The following is a 21,084-nucleotide window of genomic DNA, read 5'->3' as shown; positions in this document are numbered from 1 at the left end:
AGGACACACGATACCAAGGCACAGAATTTATTAAACTTTTTTTTCAATAATTTGTGAAAAAGTTAACAAAAAAACAAAATGCTGACCTTTAACCAAGACTTTCACCAATCAGGGGCTTGGTGTTTAATTTCTGGGGCATTAAACAGGGAGAGGGGTTAAGTGTATATAATTATATATAATAATATATTATTATATAAATTAATTGACTTTTCCCAGGTTTGTTATTCCACCTTAAAGGGACTTGGACACGATTTAAGATAAAAAAAAATTATTTTTATTTTTTATGTATAAAATGGTTAACTGGTGCATTTTAAATGATAAACCAAAATATTGAATGTTAAAGTCAAGTTACAAGCAAGATACAGAGGTAAGAATTGGTTGTTATGTAAACAAAGCTCGAGTTTGTTTACAAAAAATGTAATGTAGAAAATTACCATTTCTTAGACAAAATGACTTGTATAAACAATTTAAACAATTTAAACTAATTCAATATTTCCATAAATACTTTTATCAACAAAAGAAAGATACATTTGATTGAAACTTACACCAATACAACACATATGTAAAAAATGACAATATTGACTTTGTTTACAAAACAAAGAATTATGAACTCTGTATCTTGCTTATAATTTGATATTTGACTTTCAAATTTTGACATAGCATTATAAACTTCTATATTTATCGTTATAGACATTGAAAATGAAAAAATAAAATTTGAAAATTTTAAGTCAAATCGTGTCCAAGTCCCTTTAAGAGAGAGAGAGAGAGAGAGAGAGAGAGAGAGAGAGAGAGAACAAAGGTCTTTTTTCCAGTAGAAGTGTTATTGTTCATTTTAATATCTATTTTAAGAATTTGGCAAAACTATCAATTCTAAAGTAATTTATTTTTAAAATACCAGCCATGCCAATAATATAAGTTACTGTATCTTTTAATTGTTGGCCGTGAATTTGGATAATAAACAAACAGCATTCAACTCAAACAATCAAACCTAACATTTTATTTACATTCTAGGGTTTTCACACAGCAAAGAATGTTTCAGTAGTAAAAAAAAATATTCCAAACCTCAAAGTCAATTTATGGTAAAAAAAGGCAAATAAAATAATTGATGAAAGAGGTTTAATTTTATAACTGAGAGCGTGGCATTTAAATTTTACTTGAAAGAGCTACAGAATGCATGCTTTGAGACATGCTTATACAGATATAGTGGGTATTTAAAGGGCCATTACTCCTACAGACTTCATTTCTACATAGCCCACGGGCAAGTAGTGACTTGGAAGTGCCCAGTTTCAGAATTTACTTGAAACTTATTACTCTCCCAATTGGGCAAGCTTATCATGAAAATTATCTTTCCCTAGATGGCATTTTACTTGCCCCGGGTAATGGGAGCATAATGCTAGACCACTGCAGCCACATTTCATTTTCTTTTTGCAATCCCCACCGACATTGTAACAGCTTACTGTGCTGTAGAAGTCTCACCTGTGTGGACAAACATCTTACATCACCGTGTTATACATTGGTATCGATACTTTATGAGAACTAAATGGAGAGTTTAATACCTTGAGCATTGTTTAGGACTTTCTCACACTCACTATCTAGCGTTCCTTGAGCATTGTCACTATACAGCGTTCCTTAAGCATTGTGTAGGACTTTCTCAATCTCACTCTATATTTAGTGTACCTTGAGCATTGTTTAGGACTTTCTCACACTCACTATCTAGCGTACCTTGAGCATTGTGTAGGACTTTTTCTCGCTCATCCAGGTGTAAAAACTCGTTGCCGGTGACAGGAAGTGAACGGATGCTGTCCGTCTCTCCATCCTCTGACTCGGTCTGCTGTCCCTGGGTGTGGCGATGTTTACGTGGTGTCCGCAGTCTCGGCTCATGCCTGTCCAGGCCATCAGAGATTTTCTGCATAGAATTATTCTTGTTAATCATTTCATGTGTGGATCTAGGTAAGGGGAGTGGTTGAACAATTCAAATTTCTTAAATTTACCAATAAAATTATACAAAAAATGTTCCTGGCAAACTTATAAACTTTTACCTTAAACCTGCTGGAAAATTGTTCATGCATTTGTCCAAGTTTACTTGTAAAAGAAATTCTCATAATTGATCAAAAGAATGGCTCTATTTCCACCTGTGGTCTCTCTCTCTCTCTCTCTCTCTCTCTCTCTCTCTCTCTCTCTCTCTCTCTCTCTCTCTCTCTCTCTCTCTCTCCTTTACCTTCAGTAGCTGTCTGTGCTCCTCACTGAGTTTCTTGTTGAGTTTGTGGAGTAGGGACGACTGAGTTGTTTCTGAGCCTGTCAAAATTATAACAGTTCCCTGTGTTATAATATCAAAATTATAAATTTAAAGCTCTCTTTGTTTTAATCAAGGTCTTACAAAAGATAATGAAAACAAACCTAGTTATTCAGAACTAAACTAATTAACCACAATAAATGTAACTATGAATGTTATCATCTGAATAATGTTATTGTTTTCTTCTCTTGGTTGTCTTGAAACATAAGAAAAAATTTTCATTAGGCAGAAAGGAAAGAATGTGTCTATAGACATTTTTTCTATATCAAGTAAATAATTTAATTTCACTTGATTGTCACAAAAACCCAGAAAATGAAGAGTACCCAATAGACTCTGGTTCAAGAAAGTAATTGTCTGCCTTAATAATTCGTAGCTTGATATAATGTACAGTCCTCTGGGTCCCTGCGTATAGCATGAGTTATTATTATTGCTGAGTTTGTTAGTGTGTGCTGGGGGTCTCTGTAATAAGCTCATGCAATATTAAATCCACCTTCTGTTCTCCCTGCTATCTGTCCAATACATCTACACTTGAATCGTGTCCTCAATATTGGTGAGTCTACTAATTTTTACCCATGATGCATCACTTCAGGGCTCCATAACTTTACTCCAATGATGAACAAGTGAAAAGCTGTCAATGTGACAATTTAGCAAAAATGCATCACTTCAGGGTTCCAAAAATTAACCAATGATGCAAAACTGTAGGGCTTAAAAATTTAACCAGTTCCATCAGTCAGGACTCCAAAAATTTACCTATGATACATCACTTCATTATAGGCTAAAATTGTTTACCCACAATGCACTTCAGGGGTATAGAATTTTACCCATGATGCCTCACTTCAGGGCTATAGAACTAATGATGCATTGCTTCAGGACTCAACTACTTTACCAGAGATCCAATGCATACCTATGATGCATCCCTGCAGGGAACCATAACTTTACCCACACTGAATAACTTCAGGGTTAATTTTTTTTCTTTACCCATGTTGCATCACTTTAGGACCCAAAAATTTTACACATAATAATATCACTGAATTCTATTCTTTCTTGGGAATAAAGTGTTCATGTGAAGAAGAGAGACTCAAAAAGGCTCAAAATGAAAAGTATCAAGTGATTTTCAGTGGATTTCAGTGTGAACAATGCTCCTTTCATTGCCACAGTCCAATAAAGCATTGCCATTAAATATCAAGTTGTACACAATCGATATAAACAAAATGCTTTTTATGCATGTATCAGTGCTTTACACAAGCCTAGACAATCATAACACAGATTCATGGGGACACAACATTGAGAAGGGGTTCTACATAACATCTATTGGTGCTACATCTGTACAGAAAGCTGCTACATGTACCCACATACAGAACTATAGCGACCCAAACACAGATTGATACATCTGTACAGAAAGCTGCTACATGTACCCACATACAGAACTATAGCGACCCAAACACAGATTGATACATCTGTACAGAAAGCTGCTACATGTATCACATACAGAACTATAGCAGTCCAAACACAGATTGACACATCTGTACAGAAAGCTGCTACATGTACCCACATACAGAACTATAGCAGTCCAAACACAGATTGATACATCTGTACAGAAAGCTACTACATGTATCACATACAGAACTATAGCGACCCAAACACAGATTGACACATCTGTACAGATAGCTACTACATGTACCCACATACAGAACTATAGCAGTCCAAACACAGATTGACACATCTGTACAGAAAGCTGCTACATGTACCCACATACAGAACTATAGTGGTCCAAACACAGATTGACACATCTGTACAGAAAACTGCTACATGTATCACATACAGAACTATAGCAGTCCAAACACAGATTGATACATCTGTACAGAAAGCTGCTACATGTACCCACATACAGAACTATAGTGGTCCAAACACAGATTGACACATCTGTACAGAAAGCTGCTACATGTATCACATACAGAACTATAGCAGTCCAAACACAGATTGACACATCTGTACAGAAAGCTGCTACATGTATCACATACAGAACTATAGCAGTCCAAACACAGATTGATACATCTGTACAGAAAGCTACTACATGTATCACATACAGAACTATAGCGACCCAAACACAGATTGACACATCTGTACAGATAGCTACTACATGTACCCACATACAGAACTATAGCAGTCCAAACACAGATTGATACATCTGTACAGAAAGCTGCTACATGTACCCACATACAGAACTATAGCGACCCAAACACAGATTGATACATCTGTACAGAAAGCTGCTACATGTATCCACATACAGAACTATAGCAGTCCAAACACAGATTGACACATCTGTACAGAAAGCTACTACATGTATCCACATACAGAACTATAGCAGTCCAAACACAGATTGACACATCTGTATAGAAAGCTGCTACATGTATCACATACAGAACTATAGCGGTCCAAACACAGATTGATACATCTGTACAGAAAGCTGCTACATGTATCCACATACAGAACTATAGCGACCCAAACACAGATTGACACATCTGTACAGAAAGCTACTACATGTATCCACATACAGAACTATAGCGACCCAAACACAGATTGATACATCTGTACAGAAAGCTACTACATGTATCCACATACAGAACTATAGCAGTCCAAACACAGATTGACACATCTGTACAGAAAGCTACTACATGTATCCACATACAGAACTATAGCGACCCAAACACAGATTGATACATCTGTACAGAAAGCTACTACATGTATCCACATACAGAACTATAGCAGTCCAAACACAGATTGACACATCTGTACAGAAAGCTGCTACATGCATCCACATACAGAACTATAGCGACCCAAACACAGATTGATACATCTGTACAGAAAGCTACTACATGTATCCACATACAGAACTATAGCAGTCCAAACACAGATTGACACATCTGTACAGAAAGCTGCTACATGTATCCACATACAGAACTATAGCAGTCCAAACACAGATTGACACATCTGTACAGAAAGCTGCTACATGTATCCACATACAGAACTATAGCGACCCAAACACAGATTGATACATCTGTACAGAAAGCTACTACATGTACCCACATACAGAACTATAGCGACCCAAACACAGATTGACACATCTGTACAGAAAGCTGCTACATGTATCCACATACAGAACTATAGCAGTCCAAACACAGATTGACACATCTGTACAGAAAGCTGCTACATGTATCACATACAGAACTATAGCGACCCAAACACAGATTGATACATCTGTACAGAAAGCTACTACATGTACCCACATACAGAACTATAGCGACCCAAACACAGATTGACACATCTGTACAGAAAGCTGCTACATGTATCCACATACAGAACTATAGCAGTCCAAACACAGATTGATACATCTGTACAGAAAGCTGCTACATGTACCCACATACAGAACTAAAGCGACCCAAACACAGATTGACACATCTGTACAGAAAGCTGCTACATGTATCCACATACAGAACTATAGCGACCCAAACACAGATTGACACATCTGTACAGAAAGCTGCTACATGTATCCACATACAGAACTATAGCAGTCCAAACACAGATTGATACATCTGTACAGAAAGCTACTAAATGTATCCACATACAGAACTATAGCAGTCCAAACACAGATTGACACATCTGTACAGAAAGCTACTACATGTATCCACATACAGAACTATAGCAACCCAAACACAGATTGATACATCTGTACAGAAAGCTACTATATGTATCCACATACAGAACTATAGCAGTCCAAACACAGATTGACACATCTGTACAGAAAGCTGCTACATGCATCCACATACAGAACTATAGCGACCCAAACACAGATTGATACATCTGTACAGAAAGCTACTACATGTATCCACATACAGAACTATAGCAGTCCAAACACAGATTGACACATCTGTACAGAAAGCTGCTACATGTATCCACATACAGAACTATAGCAGTCCAAACACAGATTGACACATCTGTACAGAAAGCTACTACATGTACCCACATACAGAACTATAGCAGTCCAAACACAGATTGACACATCTGTACAGAAAGCTGCTACATGCATCCACATACAGAACTATAGCAGTCCAAACACAGATTGACACATCTGTACAGAAAGCTGCTACATGTATCCACATACAGAACTATAGCAGTCCAAACACAGATTGACACATCTGTACAGAAAGCTGCTACATGTATCCACATACAGAACTATAGCAGTCCAAACACAGATTGACACATCTGTACAGAAAACTGCTACATGTATCCACATACAGAACTATAGCGACCCAAACACAGATTGATACATCTGTACAGAAAGCTACTACATGTATCCACATACAGAACTATAGCAGTCCAAACACAGATTGACACATCTGTACAGAAAGCTGCTACATGTATCCACATACAGAACTATAGCAGTCCAAACACAGATTGACACATCTGTACAGAAAGCTACTACATGTACCCACATACAGAACTATAGCAGTCCAAACACAGATTGACACATCTGTACAGAAAGCTACTACATGTATCACATACAGAACTATAGCAGTCCAAACACAGATTGACACATCTGTACAGAAAGCTACTACATGTACCCACATACAGAACTATAGTGACCCAAACACAGATTGACACATCTGTACAGAAAGCTGCTACATGTATCCACATACAGAACTATAGCAGTCCAAACACAGATTGATACATCTGTACAGAAAGCTACTACATGCATCCACATACAGAACTATAGCGACCCAAACACAGATTGACACATCTGTACAGAAAGCTGCTACATGTATCCACATACAGAACTATAGCAGTCCAAACACAGATTGACACATCTGTACAGAAAGCTGCTACATGTATCCACATACAGAACTATAGCAGTCCAAACACAGATTGACACATCTGTACAGAAAGCTGCTACATGTACCCACATACAGAACTATAGCAGTCCAAACACAGATTGACTCATCTGTACAGAAAGCTGCTACATGTATCCACATACAGAACTATAGCAGTCCAAACACAGATTGACACATCTGTACAGAAAGCTACTACATGTACCCACATACAGAACTATAGCAGTCCAAACACAGATTGACACATCTGTACAGAAAGCTACTACATGCATCCACATACAGAACTATAGCGACCCAAACACAGATTGATACATCTGTACAGAAAGCTGCTACATGTACCCACATACAGAACTATAGCAGTCCAAACACAGATTGACACATCTGTACAGAAAGCTGCTACATGTATCACATACAGAACTATAGCGACCCAAACACAGATTGACACATCTGTACAGAAAGCTGCTACATGTATCCACATACAGAACTATAGCAGTCCAAACACAGATTGACACATCTGTACAGAAAGCTGCTACATGTATCACATACAGAACTATAGCGACCCAAACACAGATTGACACATCTGTACAGAAAGCTGCTACATGTATCCACATACAGAACTATAGCAGTCCAAACACAGATTGACACATCTGTACAGAAAGCTGCTACATGTATCCACATACAGAACTATAGCAGTCCAAACACAGATTGATACATCTGTACAGAAAGCTGCTACATGTATCCACATACAGAACTATAGCAGTCCAAACACAGATTGACACATCTGTACAGAAAGCTACTACATGTATCACATACAGAACTATAGCAGTCCAAACACAGATTGACACATCTGTACAGAAAGCTACTACATGTATCACATACAGAACTATAGCGACCCAAACATAGATTGACACATCTGTACAGAAAGCCTCTACATGCATCCACATACAGAATCGTAGTCGTCCGAAGACACATGTTGAGATTAAAACAGAGCACAAAGAATCCATCTCTAGTAGCTAGTTTATGATACATATGCTGACTGATAAAGGCTTGTAGTGTAGATATTAGCTTATACAGAGTCTTATAAACTTTGAATTATAATGAGACTGACAAAAGCCTGTAGAGTAGAGATTAGCTTATACAGAGTCTTATAAACTCTGAATTATAAGGAGACTGTAGCACATACATATGACATATAAGACAAAGTAGGAGTTTTACTAAGAAGTCTTGTGATGGTTTTGTTGCAAGCTCATAATCCGTAAAGCTATGTAGCATATATAATAAAATGTTATACATAATAAACAAGTAATACTGAATAAAAGCTAAATATATTGTAATAATTGCTATAATTGTAATACATGTACAATATTTAGGGCAATGTCTAATAGGCACCTACACATCACTTAATCAGCAAAAACATTAAATCTACATATCCTAGATATCACTAATTACTTCACAAGTTATGATTGTAATCCAGCTAAACTTATTTCTTAATCTTGTAATCTTCCATCATTTATCCTTTCCACAAAGTCAATATCTTCTAAGCGGAGTTTTATTTCATTCTACCAGCGAATAATTCCGATTACTACAATGGCTGCCAGAGACATACACGTAAGCAGGTTGCTACGGTGACGGTTACATGTTAGTTACTCACCACGGTGACGTGTGGGTGTGACATAACTTACCCCTGGGGTAGTCTATCTCTATTGTCTGCACAACTAAGTGAGGACAAAATCATGCACATCAATTCCCTCCATTCATTGTATTATATATACTATACTTTATTACTGATAATGTTTACTTTTGTAAAATCGTATCTATAATATTATCTTTATATTTTATGGTACAAGATTGTTATACAAACATGATCTCTTATTCTACAATTTTTTTTTAAATATCCTCGTAACTTATTTATGCCATACACAAAAATGTCATTTCTAATGTTATATTTTTATAATTTTTTTTTTTTTTTTTTTGGTTAATTTCAAGTCGTGTCTAATCTATAATAGTTGAACTCTTCTCATGTCTATAATCATTGTTACTCTGTTAAACACTACATATTTCATCTTTGGAAAATGATTGCGAAGAGAACCTGCCACAGACATAACCCTTGTAGAACACCAAGGTTTCTCCCTAATACACTGTACTTCTAGCCTTGATGACAACATTCAGCCTTCATGCAATGTTTGGTGGCATACCATGCACATTCATTATATTAATCCATTCATAATTGTTTGCATCAAATAAATCAATCTACTGTCAAAACCCATCCTATCTTGTTCATCAATTTCTTTAACACAGATATTTCTATGCGAGTTGGAAGTCCAATTCTCTGTTTTAATGAATTCTACCTATTATTTCTCAAATCCTTGGATGTATCTTGATATTTTTTCATTTTTTTTTTTAAATGCACTAATGATCATTAATAGTTTAATAGTCCCAGACACAAAAGACATTTCGAAGTGGAAATTTGTTTTTTGATTTCTATATAAATCAAAAGATACCATGAGAGTTTGATACTTCCATGAGTAATTATGTTATGTTTTGAAAAATTAATAACCTTTAAACACTTTAATTAACAACCCCCCCCCCCCCCCCCCCCCCCCGAAATGGTTTACGACCTAAAGTTTGTAAAGTTTTCTGTTGAATGCTCTTTATTTATCCTGCTTTTCTAATCCTTAAATATATATTCAAATATCCTTTGATTGTTGATTAATTGTTGATTAAACAAAATCTCAACAACAACAAAATGGGGGGGGGGGGGGGGGGGGGGCCCAAATTTTCTTCAGTTTTCTGTTAAATGTTTGATAGTTCTTGCACCTTCACTAATTCTAAAACATTCTTAGAATAATTCAAACAACAAGCTCGGACAGCAAAATGAAGAGAATAAATGATGGTCTTACTGAGCGAGTCCTCTAGAAGCGAGTCGTTGAGCTCATCCTCGTGTTCTCGCTCCAGTTCTGACATCCGACTAGACCACTCCGACTCCAGCCGACTCATTTCCTCAGCATGTTTAGCACTCAGCGTCTCGCGGAGTCTGTCCAGGTCAGCCAGGTGTCGCTGTTCTTGCTCCGAGGTCGTGACCTCTACTTGACCTTGATAGATTTGCTCCAAGGTCAGCCTCATTGCCTGGAGCTGTAGATTTAACTCTTCCTACAAAATCACCAAACGAGTGTTGTAAAATAGAAATGGTCTTATCTTACAAATGATGGACAGGAACATACTAGGAATGAATCCACCCATAGTATGCCTTAAGGGTCATTTGCTCAAACATTGGGAAACAATTACTGTGGAATCATTAGAATTCGTGGTGGCTCAATTTTCGTGGTATTTGTGGGTAGCCCTTCCCCACGAATTTACATCCTCAACGAAAACAAATTTAGAAAGAGTATTCTTTCTTACTGAAAGTGAAAACTGACGCACGCACGAAATTACATCCCCACAAATAAGCAAAAACCCAACAATCTACGAAAATTGACCCCCACGAATTTAAATGATTCCACAGTATATTCTCTTTTAAAGATCACCAGATTGGCAGCACTTCTACAAACCAAGCTTTACCTGGTACTGTGTGTGTTGTCTCTGGGTCCGACTTATTGTTTCCCCCACTCCCTGTATGATTCTCTGGAGTTGCTGTTGATGCTCAGAGTCCAAGCTTTCTTTGAAGGACTCCATCTCCTGTAAAACAATGGACACTGTATGATTACACAGGTTTATACCTGTTACAAATACTGTAAACCAATTTTTATTCATGCATTGCCAAAATCAAAAAATGTCTGTGAGGATAGCAAGAGCCTCATCATCGTTGATGTTTCTCTTGGGGAACCAGTCCTTGAGTCCTTGTCGTACGGTTGTTATAAACACACTCGTCTGGATAAGGCTTAGTCATCAACATAAGTATAAGTATAAACCAGTTTATCATATGTTCATCGCAAAATAATTTAATTCTGACTGTAACATTTGATTGGCTAAACAAATTCATATATATCGTATAACATAACTTGCCTATTTAACAATGCGACGCATGTGTGAAACGTATTAATCTGCTTGACGTTACATTTAAATTTTGTAAAAATTAACATATTTTAACTAATTAATGGGCCTTATTATCTGATCTAAATAGTAGAAAATTAAATTATAAGGAATGAATTTAATTTCTACCTATGTTATACGAGTATAACATAACTTGGAACAGTTAACCAGGTTTATGAAGTGTTAACTGCCCCAAGTTATGTTATATCATATAACATAGGTAGAAATTAAATTTAATCCTTAAAATCAAGCAAACTTTTCAGATAATAGCTGCCTTTTCAGAAGACAACTTAATGAAAGAAAAATGTCATTTAATCTACTGAGGGATTATGTCCCTTGTCAAAGGGTCTGTGTACCTTAAGGAGTGGACCACCTACCTGCTGGAACATATCTCGTATGGTTTGCTCAGATATCTCGCCCTGCCCTTGCCTGCCGAGTTCTTCCTGCAGCGAGTTGAGTTGAGATTCATATTCTTCCTTCAAGCCCTCCAACTGTAAGTGAATAGAGATATTTTAATTAAAAAGAAAATTTTATGCAACAAACATAACCGGACTAGAAACCATGCATTGTTTATATGACCACTCTCTATATGTGAGAGGTTTATTAACTGTTATATTCACACCGAGTCTACAATAGAAAAGGTTTCCTTAAGCTAACACAGATTATCATAGCAGTAACTTTATCTAGAGGGTCCGATCTCACAACAAAACGCGAGACACACATCATCAGATCAAACAAGACTGGTAGTGGCATGTATAAGTTGCCATGTAATATCTCCATTGGTGACTGTGGCATCAATGTATTCCTTATGTTGAGGACATGGTGAGTCATGGCTACATTACTTTACACATGCTCATTTTCATCTGAGATAATTTTTGCCCTTCTTTACTAATTAAAGTTTCGTCCCATCTTTAATTTTTATCAGACACAGTTGAGTTTAAAGAGAGATAATATGAGACATTCAGCGATTCTCTTGTCTTAAATTTGTCCACTAACAACGAGGGCAAAAGGGGCCGGAATAAAAAGGGGGCCAATATTTCTCTGTAATACTGTACAGTACATAACTCCGTTGCTGGAGTTGACAGCGACTGTGTGATACTGTTTGTACAGCCACCACATTCTCTGACAGAGCCAAGAACAGGGTCCACTATTTACATCTTAGCAGTGAAAGACAGACACCATGGGTTTTACTGAACAATCTTATTAAAAATCTGCTGTTTGAAATTAAAGCTTAATTCTTTATTGATCCATGAAGATGCACAAGGTCAATGCTTCTGTGGTGGTAAGCTGAGGAGAGTCTTCCAGGGACTCCCCCTGTATGGGGCACCACCAGACTCCCCCTGTATGGGACACCACCTGACCCTCCCTGTATGGGACACCACCGGACTCCCCCTGTATGGGACACCACAGGACTCCCCCTGTATGGGACACCACCGGACTCCCCCTGTATGGGGCACCACCAGACTTCCCCTGTATGGGACACCACCGGACTCCCCCTGTATGGGACACCACCAGACTCCCCCTGTATGGGACACCACAGGACTCCCCCTGTATGGGACACCACCGGACTTCCCCTGTATGGGACACCACAGGACTCCCCCTGTATGGGACACCACCGGACTCCCCCTGTATGGGACACCACTCCATCACATCATTATACTCACAGTACAAGCTGGTACCCAGGCTACCCTGAATTTCAGATGGGTGGACTGACAGACAATGTAAATAAAGTGCCTTCTCTAAGGGTGCAACTCAACATCAAAATGACCACAGCTGGGCTTGAACCAGCCACCTCAAGGTTACTGGCTTAATGCATATGAATACTGAGCCATGCGCTCCAGAAATCTGCTGGGTTTCTAGCCAATTTCTTATCTACCCTGCACCAGGTCCAGCTAATTTACCTTGTTTTTAGAAGTTTCTATCAGAAATCATCCATATACCATGGACAGTTTACCTTGTTTTTAGAAGTTTCTATCAGAAATCATCCACATACCGTGGACAGTTTACCTTGTTTTTAGAAGTTTCTATCAGAAATCATCCACATACCGCGGACAGTTTACCTTGTTTTTAGAAGTTTCTATCAGAAATCATCCACATACCGTGGACATTTTAACTTGTTTTTAGAAGTTTCTATCAGAAATCATCCACATACCGTGGACAGTTTACCTTGTTTTTAGAAGTTTCTATCAGAAATCATCCACATACCGTGGACAGTTTACCTTGTTTTTAGAAGTTTCTATCAGAAATCATCCACATACCGCGGACAGTTTACCTTGTTTTTTGAAGTTTCTATCAGAAATCATCCACATACCGTGGACATTTTAACTTGTTTTTAGAAGTTTCTATCAGAAATCATCCACATACCGTGGACAGTTTACCTTGTTTTTAGAAGTTTCTATCAGAAATCATCCACATACCGTGGACATTTTAACTTGTTTTTAGAAGTTTCTATCAGAAATCATCCACATACCGCGGACAGTTTACCTTGTTTTTAGAAGTTTCTATCAGAAATCATCCACATACCGTGGACATTTTAACTTGTTTTTAGAAGTTTCTATCAGAAATCATCCACATACCGTGGATAGTTTACCTTGTTTTTAGAAGTTTCTATCAGAAATCATCCACATACCGTGGACAGTTTACCTTGTTTTTAGAAGTTTCTATCAGAAATCCGTCGGGTTTCCAGCTCAGTAACAGTCCATTCTCGTCGTCCAATCCGACCAACCGCATAGAGTCAATCTTAAACATGGTCCCTCTACATCAGGGACTTCTATTATTGGTCCTTATATATGTTTAGTTCCAGATGATTTGGTTTTACCATTGAGTGGGATTATTACAATAGTTACATTACAGTAAAAACATTCCAATAGAAATATTACCGTTAGAACATTACAGTATGAACATTACAGTTACTGTAGGAACATTACAGTAGAGTAATAACAATACAGTAGTAACATTACAAAAGTAACATTACAGTAGTTACATTACAGTAGTAACATTGCAATAGTAAAATTATTGTAACATAGGTACATTACAATAGGTCGTCTCTCATTATTCTGTTACTACACCAGTTTTAACTTCTTTTAAGTAGTAGTTCACAACCTATATCTGAATCTTAGAAATATCCTCAACCTATACAGATGACTTTATCCTATATTTTCATATCCTATACTCCTATCCAATACATCTTTATCCTATATTTATATTCTGTATCTCTATATCCTATAATCTTGAGTTTCTGGTAGACAACTCTAGCTTCTCTGTCGTGTCTAGGACTTCCTGTACATGACAATTCCACGTTTATTTTTGTATCTAGCTTTATATGGTCACATCTCACAATGTGGAAGCAATCTTAAACTAAATCCTTCCTTAAATTGACTTTACTGCACTCAGAAGTTTTGGTTTGCCGATTCAAGCTTAATGCATGCCTTTTAATCTTTAATACATACAAACATATATATCTGTTTAAATCCCTAAAAGAATTTCTGCTAATCTGAATGTGCAGTTGTATTGTGCATTACATTCAACATAAAGGTAACAGAAAGACTTTACAGAAAGACTTAGTGCCACAGCAATAACAACGCCACTATAAGACCTAATCATTTCACTTTGGAGTACAATAGAATTGTCAAAGGCCGGATTTCCAGATCTGAACTAACACTGCAGGCTTAAATGACAGCTGCAGAAATACAATCTTCCCTACAAATTAGTCCGGAGTTTTTTGAATGATAAAAAATGCGACACATTGGAACCTAAAGCTTACAATGGCATTGGTTGTCTGGTGGTCTAAACCTAATAAGTATTGACTCTAAACATGTAAAGTACAAAATCCTCCATCCTAATTGAGCTGTTTTCTAATCATCATAAAAATACACTGTATGCAGGGTTATTTTCGCCCCGTGAAATTTTCGCCTTTCTACATTTGCAAACAGTTTGCCCTGCCTTGAATTCACCCAGACACAGTTGTGTTTAAAGAGAGATATTATGAGACATTAGAGTTCGCCAAGTCTTAAATTCGCCTGCTGACAATGATAGCGAAAGGTGCGAAAATACAACGGGGGCAAATACTTTCTTAATATTTTCTTACAGTATTCTAGAGCTTTCATTAAAAAATACAGTTACACAAGTCTTAACACAATGGAAAGAATGGGAATTTAAAAAAAAATATTGTAGTCCCTGAATTGAAAACACACACAGTCACACAGTAAATTCGATCCGTTTGCAGAAAAATCATAATATTCCAAAATTTGTAATGCTGTATTCTCCTGAGCAATGAAAGATTTCATCCACACTTTTACAGAAAAACTAGTCGATAAAATACATAATCCCACAATAGAGAAATGCACAATTTGTCAAAAGTTACACACTCCTGTAGAAGCACCAAAAATAGCTGCCTGATTTTTGTCCAGACCCTTTAGAAGTAAACACACAGGTGAGCATACCTATAGGGGAATCAAATCTAGGACTTCACTCATTAAAAATACAACAATTAACACACGGCTACCATAGTAATCCTAATTAATGTCACCATCAACAACTCCACCAATCCCCCCCTGTATTAAATTCATATGAAGTTTTTCTTTAATCCATTCCATCTTATTAGCATTTAGATCAATATTACTTTCATTATCTGATCAAAATAAGTGTGCACCAAAAAATAAGAAATCTAACTGGTTTCTCAGAGACAAGAGTTTTCTGCATATAATAAACCCCTGGTACTGTTGGAGTGGTACCACTAGGACGTGTACGGTAGTCCAGTAATTAACTTCTTTCTGTGTCTGTGCTGTAACTTATTAAACATTCATAGAGAGGTATCTTCTCAATGCAGTAGAGAGATGAGATTGATGAATTGATTGCCCCCCAACAATCTGTCCAATAATTTCACCTCAACTCTATCCTCTTTTGACATATCCCCCTTGGGAGATGTTTCCACTGACTTCTGATACGCTCCCTAAGGGTAGGTACCTGTGTAATATTAAGCTAGGGAACTTTATTGTGGAAATCCATTGGGATACTTCTAGGTTAGGAGGAATTTCTCTACTGCTGTTTTATTGTCCGACTGATCAGTCTGTGTTGGTTGAGTTGTTATATTAGATATAATGGAGCCAAATTAAAGAATGAAAGTTCCAAACAAGAAATTGATATCTTAGAATTGAATTAAAGGGAAGGGTGTTGAAATTCTATAAATTATTAAAAGGTATGCAAATTTATATATCTACCGAAATGAAATTTAAATCTTTTCTTCTTTTATTATAGACTTTTAATATTTTTCATCTTGAACATGTATTGGCCTGCTTCGTCATTTGAATCCATTGGATGAATTAAAATTTAGCAATCATCATCACCCTATTGTGTAATCAAGTCCGAGACGTGGAAGTGGAAAAAAAAAGTCAGAGTAACATTAAATTCTTCAGTTTTCATTACCTGCCATTTTCCTCTACAATTGTGTGAAATAAGACTCGCTTGTGAAATATACACTTAATAGAAATGGCATATTAATCAGAAAATCAATGTTTATTGCACGAATTATGGCCTTTCTAACAAAAGAGAAGAATACCACAGAAATATATTGCAGCCCTTCATCAATGAGAAACTTATTTTTGTATGGACCCAACCAGAGGTCTTTATATACCACGAACATTTTGTTCCCTACACACCCTGCATGAACACTGCTTTATATTTATCTGTCAAACCAAAGGGTCAAATTATCACACAGCGTGTCAGGCTCCAAGATAAATAGAAAAATATCACACACAGAAAGAAATCAATTGACAATACAGTGTGAATGCAAGGTGTCAGCTTTTTAAATTACAAAATAAAAATTTTGATATTCCTGGGCCATATTTCTTATCTATAGAAAATGCCTCCACAACACAATATTGTGGCTTGTATATATCAAGCTTTTTCATTACCGATAAATTAAATTTTGGTCGGCATACCTGACCTATATAATGATGTCGGGGTGGGCCCCTAGGGTGGGGTATTAGGAGATACTGTGGTTTCATTAATATTCAAGGGTATCAATTTTCGTGGATAAAGTGAAAATCACTGCGAGTTTCAAGGATACGTAAATTCGTGGCCAATGACCCTATTAATACAAAATGTTAATAGAAATATATTATATATCCCTTGTTTATACACCGCCATCATTAACGGCCACCATAAACCGCCAGACAGCGGGAGACACTGGGTAAACATGGCCTCTTCACTCTCTGGTAGTTTAGTTGATTTCTTATCATTATTATCTTGATTACTGTAAATTCCTTATTTTACGACAGTACTTAATTCCGTGATTCTATTGTTTTGTTTTAAAGCATGAGAATATAAAATTCCAATAACGAATTTTTTTTTATAATTCGGATAAAACTGTCTGAAAATAAAAAGCCAGTTTCTAAAATCAGCAATCGAGATTTTAAGTGGCAATGAATTCCTTGCGTTTAATTAAGAAATTACTGTATAGTCAGATTCAGGGTGATGATTTGGCTATGTCTGACACCTGTGACTACTGCAAATGTTATTATGATCATACTATGAACCTATCAAGATGAAAACAACATATCATATGATGATTGATAATAAATCTTTTTGATATATGATTTCACAAATAATATATTAAAAAAAATGATGGCAGATATCGAGTTTCTGTTTTGTAAAATCATATTTCAAAAAAGATTCCTTAGCCAAAAAATATAATATTGGTGTGTTGAGGAACCTAAAACTCTATAATAGTCAGTTACAGGAACAGCAAACTATACCCAATCAATATCAGCATTCCTAGGTAAGGTACAGTTGTACCCCCATCCCCCCCCCACCCACCCAAACTCTATTCACCACTCAAAACATTAAGACTTTCCACCACTCAACTAAAACCACGTGCACTGAGGAAAAAATTACTATGGCCCACATAGCCCGATTCAATACACAGCTAAGGAAATTAATTAATTAAAACATCAATCAAGCTAACAATGAAACAATTATTATTTGGTTTACAGATCTCTTTAAATTAATTAATCCACCCTGATTTCTGCATACCGGGCATTGTATCAAAGGTCAAAGGTCAGAGTTCAAGTACTTGACCTTAACTTGTGTACGAGGGTTAACTGAATGTACCAAGAGATCTTGGGAATCAGAATTCAAAAGTAACAAACATCAGATTTGGACCAAACTCCCCGACACCCATGTATCTACACAACCGTCCAATTACCGGTACAACAGCTGGTTTGCTAGATGTATCTGAGATAGATAGCTAACAAAGATAAGTTGTAAAAGACTATTTGAAATCATTGAGTAATTGTAGTCCTTCTGATAACATTTATACAACTCGAAAGATGTACTCTGTAGCTGAAGCACTAGAATTTTCACAGTAAATGGATGTTGTGATGATCCCCCCAGAAGTAAACACTTGAAATGCACACAGACAGATAAACTAAGTAAGACAGGTAGATACAAAAAGGATAGAAAATTAATATTTTAAGAGCAGGAGAGAGAGAGAGAGAGTTAGAGAGAGAGAGAGAGAGAGACAGAGACAGAGAGACAGAGAAAGACAGAGACAGAGAGAGAGACACACAGAGAAATAGACAGAGACAAGCAGAGAGACAGACAGGGAATAACAAAGACCCAGAAAGAGAGAGGGAAGACAAAAGACTAACAGCAGACAGGAAAAGACAGACACTCTGAAGAAAGAACAAGACAGAAAAAGAGAGAATAAGATCGTCTGATTTTTACTTTGAACTCTTAATTTCTGTCTGATTACTGAAAAATGATAAACAACCAATATTATGTATGCACTCTACCCCCCCCCCCCCACCCCCCCCCCCCTCAGAAAAAAATTGAATTCTACTACAATCTGACAATTCTGATGACAACAGATTTTTATGGCACTGAACTGTGCTCAAACTGCTGGAATGAGGTCAAAGATAGGTATATGTACATACAGTGAGGTACGTGTACACAGGTAGATATATATACAGGTAGACATAGATATTCACAGGTAGGTAATATGTACAGGTAGGTGGAGATGTTGTGTACACAGAGAGAGAGTCAACACTAAACACACTGGTGATAATCCCCGGCCCGCACCCCGATCAATATCACAACAGACAAGAATGAACTGTCTTAGATTCATCCTCTCCATTAATTACATTAAGTCATCCATTAATTACCTTAAGTCATCCATTAATTACATTATGTCATCCATTAATTACATTCAGTCATCCAATAATTACATTATGTCATCCATTAATTACCTTAAGTCATCCATTAATTACATTAAGTCATCCACTGATTACATTAGATAATCCATTAATTACATTCAGTCATCCACTGATTACATTAGATAATCCATTAATTACATTAAGTCATCCACTGATTACATTAGATAATCCATTAATTACATTAAGTCATCCAATGATTACATTAGATAATCCATTAATTACATTAAGTCATCCACTGATTACATTAGATAATCCATTTATTACATTAAGTCATCCACTGATTACATTAGATAATCCATTTATTACATTCAATCATCCATTAATTACCTTAAGTCTCCCATTAATTACATTAGGTCATCCATTAATGACATTATAAGTCTTCAATTTATTACATTCAGTCATCAAAAAGAAACAGAATCACAGAGACTTGGCCGTCATTCATTCTACCATAAACTTTTAGACTTTTATACACTATAACCAATCATTAAGTATGGACAAAACATTGCATATATTTTGAGTATTTACCTACATCTTAATAAATTATACAAAGCTCTTCTTAAGGAGGTCAATGTAGTCTAAAAATGGCCATGACCATCTAACCCATTTTAATTGTATTAAGTCCTCATAAAAGAGATTTGAAACATTATGAAGTTCACATGCTGAGCAGGCCCTAGACAAGTGGAATATCCACATGCTGAGCAGGCCACAGACAGGTGGAATATCCACATGCTGAGCAGGCCACAGACAGGTGGAATATCCACATGCTGAGCAGGCCGCAGACAGGTGGAATATCCACATGCTGAGCAGGCCCAAACTGGTGGAATATCCACATGCTGAGCAGGCCGCAGACTGGTGGAATATCCACATGCTGAGCAGGTCGCAGACATGTGGAATATCCACACGCTGAGCAGGCCGCAGACAGGTGGAATATCCACATGCTGAGCAGGCCACAGACAGGTGGAATATCCACATGCTGAGCAGGCCGCAGACATGTGGAATATCCACACGCTGAGCAGGCCGCAGACATGTGGAATATCCACACGCTGAGCAGGCCGCAGACAGGTGGAATATCCACATGCTGAGCAGGCCGCAGACAGGTGGAATATCCACATGCTGAGCAGGCCAGAGACAGGTGGAATATCCACATGCTGAGCAGGCCAGACAGGTGGAATATCCACATGCTGAGCAGGCCACAGACAGGTGGAATATCCACATGCTGAGCAGGCCAGAGACAGGTGGACTGTTTATGATAGCACTGACTGACCCTATGACCCACAAGTTATTACATGGTTATTACACGTTTTTTACACTGCTATTACACAGTTATTACACTGTTTTTACACTGCTATTACATGGTTATTAAATGATTATAACAGATCTGTGTGTTGTTTTTAATGTATTGATTATAAAATAAATATCACTCAGAGGCAATCAGACTCATAATTGGCTGACGTATTTAAAAAGCTAGAGATTAAATCTGCATGAAATTCTTTTGTTTCTTTATAAATAATTTTATTTCTTGAGTAATTGGGGGGGGGGGGGGGGATTTAAAACTGATACAGTGGAAGAAAGGGACTGGCTGCTGTTAACCACTTAACCATAAGAAACCATAAGAAATTTCCCCCCAGCTCTCTATTCTATTATCTACCCCTCAGGCTTCTTA

At 37.0% G+C, this 21,084-nt stretch overlaps 1 protein-coding gene across 22 annotated transcripts in view; it reads right to left on the bottom strand.

Annotated features, from left to right (window-relative positions):
- The window catches only part of LOC105336169 (A-kinase anchor protein 9), a 140,423-nt gene that overhangs the window by 85,261 nt on the left and 34,078 nt on the right, over positions 1-21,084 (bottom strand). For 19 of the 22 annotated variants that reach the window (XM_066072944.1, XM_066072947.1, XM_066072932.1 and 16 more), the window contains 6 exons: positions 11,586-11,699; positions 10,738-10,854; positions 10,080-10,329; positions 8,862-8,894; positions 2,219-2,295; positions 1,723-1,906 (listed from right to left, as the gene is read on the bottom strand). In XM_066072944.1, coding sequence (XP_065929016.1) covers positions 1,723-1,906; positions 2,219-2,295; positions 8,862-8,894; positions 10,080-10,329; positions 10,738-10,854; positions 11,586-11,699 — 775 coding nt within the window. Of the gene's footprint in view, positions 1-1,556; positions 1,583-1,722; positions 1,907-2,218; positions 2,296-8,861; positions 8,895-10,079; positions 10,330-10,737; positions 10,855-11,585; positions 11,700-13,851; positions 13,972-21,084 lie in introns of those variants that run through there. The other 3 variants (XM_066072949.1, XM_066072938.1, XM_066072951.1) reach the window with 3 other exon arrangements.

This window comes from Magallana gigas, chromosome 10 (assembly GCF_963853765.1).
Source record: "Magallana gigas chromosome 10, xbMagGiga1.1, whole genome shotgun sequence".
Lineage (NCBI taxonomy): Eukaryota > Metazoa > Mollusca > Bivalvia > Ostreida > Ostreidae > Magallana > Magallana gigas.
Note: the sequence above shows the minus strand (reverse complement) of the source record. Positions and strands in the feature narration are given on the sequence as shown.